This window comes from Limulus polyphemus, unplaced genomic scaffold, assembly GCF_000517525.1.
Source record: "Limulus polyphemus unplaced genomic scaffold, Limulus_polyphemus-2.1.2 Scaffold4505, whole genome shotgun sequence".
Classification (NCBI taxonomy): Eukaryota; Metazoa; Arthropoda; class Merostomata; order Xiphosura; family Limulidae; genus Limulus; species Limulus polyphemus.
The window spans coordinates 1-10216 of record NW_013670115.1 but is presented as its reverse complement, the minus strand read 5'-3'; the positions used below and the strand labels follow the sequence as shown (position 1 = coordinate 10216).

At 34.0% G+C, this 10216-nt stretch overlaps 1 protein-coding gene across 1 annotated transcript in view; it reads left to right on the top strand.

The window, feature by feature from the left end:
- The window catches only part of LOC106471269 (lachesin-like), a gene marked incomplete at its 5' end in the record, with an annotated part of 29881 nt that extends 22533 nt beyond the window's left edge, over window positions 1-7348 (top strand). Inside the window, 2 exons of the mRNA XM_022399875.1 lie at window positions 4692-4760; window positions 6693-7348. Coding sequence (XP_022255583.1) covers window positions 4692-4760; window positions 6693-7348 — 725 coding nt within the window. The remainder of the gene's footprint in view (window positions 1-4691; window positions 4761-6692) is intronic.
- Window positions 7349-10216: the final 2868 nt, after the last annotated feature.

Below are 10216 nucleotides of genomic sequence, written 5' to 3'. Positions count from 1 at the left end.
TTCTTGATGAGTTGATGGTCATGGGAAAATTTTAGCGTGTAAAACCAGTCCAAGTTAAATATTAAGTGGTTAAAACATTCTTGGTGAGTTGATTGGTCATGGGTAAATATGAGTGTGTAAAACCAGTCCAAGTTAAATATTAAGTGGTTAAAACATTCTTGGTGAGTTGATGGTCATGGGTAAATCTGAGGTGTTTTAACCACTTGATATTTAACTTGGACTGGTTTTACACACAAAACATTCTTGGTGAGTTGATGGTCATGGGTAAATTTGGGTGTGTAAAAACCAGTCCAAGTTAAATATTAAGTGGTTAAAACATTCTTGGTGAGTTGATTGGTCATGGGAAAATTTGAAGAATTTGAAGACTAAAATCAAACAATTTCAAAAGAGGAAACTTAATACTATCTAATAGTTTAATATTTAAAAACATATGGACAATTGATAAAAAATAACATTGAAAGTATATTGTGTCAATAACAGCTTTAAGTGGTCTGTATCAGATTTGGCTTAAAATCTGGACAAATATGATAGATTACTTATGTCACAATATATATATATATCCTTACACAAGTGGTGTCCAGTAATCTATATGTTAATGAGAATAAATGTTCTGTTTTAATGAGATCGGAGCATGTTTCTAAGAAAAGGTATTTATTTATTAATTAAGAAATCTGATAATATATGTCTATAGTTGGTGCATTGACGTCGTTGAGTTCATTAACGTGTCAGGTACAACAGAACATGTAAAATATGAACATATGCTTCCTGTGCGTTACATGATATTCATTTGAAACAAAGTCTAACTTCTTGCATGCTGTCCAGCATTCAAATGGATTCAATATACTGTCGTTTAGTTATTTACATCATGTGCACCACTGTCATTAGCAGAGCCCCAGTCTGCTAATCATGTAGTCTTCGCAAGAATGTGTTCTAGGAGTTTAGAAGCTACACGGATATAGGTGCACGACATCACTCTGTTCAAGCACCTAAGCTGGTAATACTAACCCTTTATGGTGTGCCACAAGAGATCCATAGCGAATACACTTTTGGTGTCGTATACTGTGACTGTAGTTTGATCCGCAACATATTATTTGTAAAGCTTATGATGAAACACGACGTAGTTACCATTATTCGGAAGGATGCTCCCAAGGATACATCTTCGCCTGTTTCAGCTGATAAATGCCAATGGTTAAATTACCAAGGTAGTCCCTCAAAACAATGGGCAAGCAGGCAGTTCAGTTAAGTCATTAGCCACACAACGCACTGTAAGGTTAGTTTTTGTTGGTCATCTCTGGCTTGTAGCTCATCGGACTATGATGTGTTGGTCAGTGTTACTGGAATATATCAACCATATGCAAGTAATCCTTACCTAATCTAAGTGTAAAGGATTTGTAATTTAGACTACCTAAAGTTACTGGTGGATGATACAATGAATTTTTTTCATCCTAATGTGGGTACATTTATTGTTGCATAGCTTCCATCATGCCTCGCGATTTCCTTCGAAATTTCGAGAGACCTTGACCATTCCAAATAGAGCCACGTCGGCTTCCCTATACTTAACACGAAAGCACGACTTTAGAGTATTAATATAAACATAGTTTTAACAGCGTTCCATTTTTCACTTGTTTATAGTTTGCCATTTCATTTTTTATTGGGGGGGAGGAAATGTGATTGGTCATTTTGAGCTCTTAATGACACTCATTGTTTACTCAAAACATTTAAAGTATATGGCGGAAAAGGAATGACCAAGCGATTAGAGTGTCGAGTGTATTTCGAAGGGTCCAAGGTTTGAGGCGTGATGCTGCTGAATGCGCCCCACACTTTGACCCATACGCGTTATAAAAGTGACAATCAATCCTGTTATTCTGTTCAAGTACCCGGATAAAAGTTTTGAAACGTTGGTTGCTCTGGTTGATTGCCTTCCTTGTGGTCAGTAATTCAGAATTAGGGACGAATGACCGTTTAACACAAGTGCTAGCACCTTCTTGTCAGTAATTCAAAATTATGTACGGCTGACCGTTTAACCCAAGCGTTATCAACATAGAATACAAATTGTATTTGCCTCTGTATATTATATTTATCGTAAATCTACTGTATGCCTCTCTCTCATTTTTAACTACTGACCAAAGAGAAAGCAGCCAGTCAGCAGCGCTCTACCATCCACACTAAGCGATTGACTGCCACTCTTATAACATATCGACAATCTAAAGTGCGGGAATATTTTGCGGTATCGCACGGATTCGAATCTGGTTCGCCAGCTCCGACGTCAAGTAATGTAGCTAAGAACCTATTCTCAGAAGGAAAGGGCTTGATGCTCATAGAACCTATTCTCAGAAGGAAAGGACTTGATGCTCATAGAACCTATTCTCAGAAGGAAAGGCTTGATGCTCATAGAACCTATTCTCAGAAGGAAATGGCTTGATGCTCATAGAACCTATTCTCAGAAGGAAAGGGCTTGATGCTCATAGAACCTATTCTCAGAAGGAAAGGATTTGATGCTCATAGAATCTATTCTCAGACGGAAAGGGCTTGATGCTCATAGACCCTATTCTCAAAAGGAAAAGTCTTGATACTCATAAACACTCGAAAATATTTATGTAATTTATAAAATAATATATTTGGATTTTTTCAGCTTTATTTATAAATTAGTCGTTCATAACTACTAATGCTTGTTTTTCTCTATCTTTCAATTTGTTGTCATATGTAAAGCTAATTCTAACTATGAATATCGACACAATCTAAAATGCTACTACACCTAATATAAACTAGACTTGTTTTAAGAACCTATTGTTATTATATACAAAAATCTCGAAATGGATGCTCTTTTTGCATGTTTCTTTAAACTTGAAATTTTGCTGCGCTGTACCCATCGCAGGGATTGAACATTGGGGTTTAGCATTATAAGCCCTCAAGATTATCACTTAGCAATGGGGGATAAGGAGCTTTTCGGTCAGTAGAGGTCTAATTTTAACGAAACGGAATAATAAATAATCTTCAGATATAAGAAAATAACTCGAAATACTACATGAAAATAAAAATAACTCGAAATACTACACAAAAATATAAAATAACTCGAAATACTACACAAAAATATAAAATAACTCGAAATACAACACAAAAATATAAAATAACTCGAAATACTACACAAAAATATAAAATAACTCGAAATACTACACAAAAATATAAAATAACTCGAAATATCACACAAAAATAAAAATAACTCGAAATACTACACAAAAATATAAAATAACTCGAAATACTACACAAAAATATAAAATAACTCGAAATACTACACAAAAATAGAAAATAACTCGAAATATCACACAAAAATAAAAATAACTCGAAATACTACACAAAAATAAAAAATAACTCGAAATATCACACAAAAATTAAAATAACTCGAAATACTACACAAAAACATAAAATTAATTTATAAAAAAATGTGTTAAACATGTTTTAATAAAAGAATAACTCAATTAACATGATTGAAGCACTTTTATCATTCAGCACAGTTTAATCATCTTAAATTTCTAAATCACACTATTCCTCCTTTACAAAAGAAACGAAATAATGATGTTTATATAACTGAAATAAAAAGGCCTCATCTTACGAATTTGGATCCAACACGTTTGCATAAAAGTTTTACGTGATCAATCATGCAAGAAGTAGATGTAATTCTGATCATAGACATCATTTTCGTGTTTGATAGTCTTGAGGCTTTCCATCAAGAACATATATATATAAAAAAAAGACCACTTTAAAATACATTTTGTTCATTCACTGTTTTGGAATTGTTCTTTTGATTTAAAGAAATACTATAATTTTTCTTCAAATCGATTATCATGGACCTGCTACTACTGAAGGATAGTTAGAAAAAACAACGAAAACGAAACTGTTATCCATTGCCTATGACTTTGACAAGGAGAATACATGAATTCGAAAATAGTGTCGTAGACGATTTTATATAAGGGTGAAGGAGTGACGAAGCGATCTGTAAAAAAAATCTGTCGAACTCATTCTTATTCCAAATAATAGCATTGAAAATCAACAATGTTGATCTGAAAATACTGTAGTTCTCTTATTTCCATTTTTCTTATTACTGTTTCATATATTGTCCCCTTTTAAAAGTATTATTTTCTTATCTGAAAATGGAATATAAGTGTAATATGATTTTTGTGCGGTTCTTCAAAACGGGCCCGGCATGGCCAGGTGGTTAGGGCGCTCGACTCGCAATCTGCGGGTCGCGGGTTCAAATCCCCGTCACTCCAAACATGCTTGCCCTTTAAGTCTTGGGGCGTTATAATGTGACGGTCAATCCTACTATTCGTTGGTAAAAGAAGTTGGCGGTGGGTGGTGATGACGAGCTGCCTTTCCTCTAGTCTAAATTAGGGACGGCTAGCGCAGAGTTGGATATCTTTTTTGTTGTGGAGCAAAACCATATTGGACTATCTGCTGTGTCCACTGCATGGAGTTTAGCTTTGTAAGTCCTGAAACTTACCGCTACGTCACCCGGGGATAAATCAAATTTCATCGGTGGATTGGTAACCAATATTTAATTAGAGCGGTTAAACGTTTTGCAAACATAAAGATATATTTCTTTATTTACTTTATTACAAAATATTTATAAATGACAATTTTAGAAGCTAGAACTGAAATCTTGGAGATTTGTCTAATTTGTTTCTTTTCCTCAGCAATGGCTACCGTACAGACCCCTAAAAAGGAGGGAGGAAGATATCTTTATAATCAACCTAGATCAAAAGGTGAGAAGTTTCCAACGATAGAAAATAGATCTAAAAATCTAAAGTGTTGGAGAGTATTTAGTCATTTTAACGAACTGATTTTGTTATATGAAATAAAAACAACTAAACTGTAATATCATTTAATATTGTGTAGGTTAAAAACTAATGTAGAAATGTTATATGTACCATTTATCTATAAAATTAACGGTAATGCTAGTTTAAAATTTAAAGAGAGCGTTTTAAGACATTCCACCGTTGAAGAACAAAAATACTTTTTTTAAATCAATAATATTTTGTTGGCTTGTTTTACCAACAACATAAATATTTTTACTAACAGAAACAGAAGTAAAACTTATATGTTCAAGTGGACATGTGCAGTTAGTGGGTAAAATTATGATTGTTATAAGGTGATTGTATTACTACTTTTTCATTAGCTTGCCTTACTAAAAATAATGCATAGTTTGGTAGGTTAACGGGCAGATGAACAGAAAGACTGAGATAGACAGATGGAGAAACGACTAAACTCACTGATACAGTTAGATGGTGAAATGAACAGTTAGGAAGACCAGTGAATGGTTAGATAGATAACAAAATAGATATAAGATGAATGAACGGACAGATAGATAACAAAATAGATATAAGATGAATGAACGGATAGATAGATAACAAAATAGATATAAGATGAATGAACGGATAGATAGATAACAAAATAGATGGAAGATGACAAACGGATAGATAGATAATAAGATAGATGGAAGATGAATGAACGGATAGATAGATAACAAAATATATAAGATGAATGAGCGGATAGATAGATAACAAAATAGATATAAGATGAATGAATGATTAGATAGATAACAAAATAGATGGAAGATGAATGAATGATTAGATAGATAACAAAATAGATATAAGATGAATGAACGGACAGATAGATAACAAAATAGATATAAGATGAATGAACGGATAGATAGATAACAAAATAGATGGAAGATGAATGAATGATTAGATAGATAACAAAATAGATGGAAGATGGATGAACGGATAGATAGATAACAAGATAGATGGAAGATGAATGAACGGATAGATAGATAACAAAATAGATGGAAAATGACGAACGGATAGATAGATAACAAGATAGATGGAAAATGAATGAACGGGTAGATAACACGATAGATAGAAGATGGATGAACGGATAGATAGATAACAAGATAGATGGAAGATGACGAACGGATAGATAGATAACACGATAGATAGAAGATGAATGAACGGATTGATAGATAACAAAATAGATGGAAGATGACAAACGGATAGATAGATAACAAGATAGATGGAAGATGAATGAACGGATAGATAGATAACAAAATAGATGGAAGATGACGAACGGATAGATAGATAACACGATAGATAGAAGATGAATGAACGGGTAGATAGATAACAAAATAGATATAAGATGAATGAACGGATAGATAGATAACAACATAGATGGAAGATGGATGAACGGATAGATAGATAACAAAATAGATGGAAGATGAATGAACGGATAGATATATAACAAGATAGATGGAAGATGAATGAATGATTAGATAGATAACAAAATAGATGGAAGATGACGAACGGATAGATAGATAACAAAATAGATGGAAGATGACGAACGGATAGATAGATAACAAAATAGATATAAGATGAATGAACGGATTGATAGATAGATAGACATCTTTATTTTAAAATGAACCAAAACAAGGTGTATTAATACAGTGAAAAAGTCTGATAATCTCACTATAATTTGAAGGATCATCCATCATCATCTTATGACATAAAGCTAATGTCTGATTGATAGATAAGGTTTCGGAGTTTTTCGTGTTTGTTTTTTAAGTATCCGAGAAATACCATTACAATAAAGTAAAAATAAGCTCAGTATTAGCACAACACATTATGGAATTGTCTCTGATCAAGGTCATGTGGAAAGAACGTTGAAGTTCAGTATTAGCACAACTCATTATGGAATTGTCTCTGATCAAGGTTATGTGGAAAGAACGTTGAAGCTCACTATTAGCACAACACATTATGGAATTGTCTCTGATCAAGGTTATGTGGAAAGAACGTTGAAGTTCACTATTAGCACAACACATTATGGAATTGTTTCTGATCAAGGTTATGTGGAAAGAACGTTGAAGTTCACTATTAGCACAACATATTATGGGATTGTTTCTGATCAAGGTTATGTGGAAAGAACGTTTAAGTTTACTATTAGCACAACACATTATGGAATTGTTTCTGATCAAGGTTATGTGGAAAGAACGTTGAAGTTCACTATTAGCACAACACATTATGGAATTGTTTGTGATCAGGGTTATGTGGAAAGAACGTTGAAGTTTACTATTAGCACAACACATTATGGAATTGTTTCTGATCAAGGTTATATGGAAAGAACGTTGAAGTTCACTATTAGCACAACACATTATGGAATTGTTTCTGATCCAGGTTATGTGGAAAGAACGTTGAAGTTCACTATTAGCACAACACATTATGGAATTGTTTCTGATCCAGGTTATGTGGAAAGAACAAGACAACGATTTACTAGTAACTACATACCTGTATTTCGCATTTAATAACTAATTTACCAGTTGCTATGTGCCTGTATTCCTAACTTGACTTTCAACGTATAGATTGCTACGTATTTGTATTTCGAACAAGACAACGGTTTGCCAGTAGTTATGTTCCTGTATTTCACAATACACAATGATTTACCAGTAGTTCTGCTCCCATGCTTCGTACTACACAATGATTTACAAGTAGTTGCACCTGTATTTGGCATTAGACAACGATTTACCGGTAATTGCTCCTGTGCTTCGTATTATACAATGATTTAGTACTAGTAGTTGTACCTGTGTTTGTCATTAGACAACGATTTACTAGTAGTTACGCCAGTTTTCGCCAGTTTAACGCCATTAAAAGTTTCTAGAGCACACACTCATATATATATATATATTAAATCCGTTTATTTTCTTCAAATGCTAATGTTAGCTTTTCATATACTTAGGTATGATAATCTGTTACATTTTTGTTGTGTGTTACGTTTGTCAAATAATTCTCGCCATCTGGGTAGAAAATATGGCATTAACTAAGAAAAGCAAAAGTGTCTATTTGCTTGGAAAATTCCATATGTTAATTTTAGTTTCATGCGGTTGGTATTTTATCAAGGGGAGACCACCAACTGAAGCAAGATTTAATGAATAAATTTTACCCAAGGAATTTCTTTTGAAAAGTTGTCTTTTTATTGTGCATAGAAATGCAAGTATTCTACTTGATTATAATAAAATTATAGAAAAAAAAATACACGAATAAATAATCTGATAATGAATTTTAAAATAACTCTTTTGCGGGTTTTGTTCGTTTGTGTAAGATTTAGTGAAACAGCAAAATGTTTCGTGCAACTTCTTTGTTAAAAACAGTATAATATTATTACGTTCAAGAATATTTAAAGCATGTGAAAATGTTTTATATATGTGTAACATCCGTAATGAAATTTAGTAAAATATGATAAAGTTTTTATACGTTTCAAGAATCACCATACCTAGTCTCTACTTGTGATTTCTTCCACGGTTACTCTTTTTTTTTTAAATCGTGCTAATAGAATTAAGAATTAATCATATCCTCCTCCCAACCTGCCTCCCAATGGCACAGCGGTATGTCTGCGGACTTACAACGCTAGAATCCGGGTTTCGATACCCGTGGTGGTCAGAGTATAGATAGCGTATTGTGTAGCTTTGTGCTTAATCACAAACAAACAAGTCCTCCCAACCACCACAAAAACACCATACCAGTTATTTGAAGATATATATATCAGTTTGGGTAAAACGAATTTTTTAAATCAGCAAATCTTCGCCAAGTTCTGTTGTTATGGTGTATTCCATACTTTTTTTACCACAATGACATAAGTGAAGCATTTGTACACACAGTCTATACTGAAAAGTAAAGAGAGTGGCTACGTTCAGTTTGTAAATATTACCACAAAATTCTTTCAGAATTAGTTGACAGAACGATAAGTACAGTCTTATGTTTGTATACTGTTCTATATTGATGTTACTGTCTACATGCATGGAGTAATTTATTGAGCAAATGCCCGAGTAGTAACAGAGAAGGTAGTGTTTGATCGGACAAGCATGTACGAGTTGTTGTTCTGGTATGTATAACTTGTTTTCAACATTCGTTCGTCAAAACGCACATACACACCTGTTTTGTATAAAAGGGTATGCATTTGGTATAATCTTTTTCGAAACAGATCAACACTTTGTTCAGACAATTTCACTGTACTTCGTGTAGAATCATTCCTCGTCACGTGCCAGAAGTTATAGGGCATTAAGTTGTTCGATTGTCCAGAAATTGTATGAAACAAACGGACATTACCAGAACAGTAGGGTACCTCAGTGTACTGTATCCAGAATCCTGAAATGTCAGCGGACTACAAGAAAAGTTGTTCCAGAAAGGTCTATTGGTAGATGCCGAAAAACTACCGTTTTGATCAGGTTAACATGTGAAGGTCAAAGGAAGTCTTGCAACATTTTACAACAAGAATGTCATGAACACATTCATTCCAGGGTATCCAGAAGAACAGTGAATAGAGGACTGACCAAACAAGATTATTTTGCAAGAAGGGTTATCTGCAAGCCGATATTAATCAAAATTCACCGTGTTACTTGGGCAAGACAGCATGCTAACTTACAATTAGGACACTGGCGACAAGTCATCTTTTCAGATGAGTCATGTTTCCGGTTAGTTAAAGGTGATGGTAGGATTTGTGTTCGTCGTTTTCCTGGAGAACAGATGAAGGAAAACTTTCTTTCCCACAGGAGACACGCAGAAGGTGGTGGAGTACATGTTTGGGCAGCTGTTCATCATGGTGGAAAAACAGCTCTTCGTATCCTCCAGGGAAACGTTAATGGCGCCTCCTACAGGCATCATATGGAGACGATATTTCTGCCATATACTAGGGCAAGTTCAGCAATAACTTTGTGTTCCAGGATTGCAATGCCACTGCCCACAGTGTTCGTATTGTAATGGATTATCTCGACCAGGAGGACGTTACAAGGTTGCCATGGCCAGCAAAGTCTCCAGATTGTAACCCAAATGAGAACTGTTGGGCAGAACTAAAGTGGAAAATTGGTAACCACGACCCTAAACCAACTCCTGTAGCTGAGTTGCAGCACCTTCTAGTGACAAGAGGTTATTAGTGTACGAGGAGGACCAACCAAGTATTGAATGTTTAATATCAATTGATAGCAGGTTACAGACACTATTTATAATAATCTGATGTTATATTTTGTCATTATATATGTTTTGGTAAGGTTTTGTTGTGATAGATAAAATGCTGAATTACACATCTATCTACAGGTGTCTGATAAAAGTGTTTACTGTTCTAATAAACCGTTCATCATGTCCATAGAACCTGTGTCATTATACAAATTGCATATGTAGAT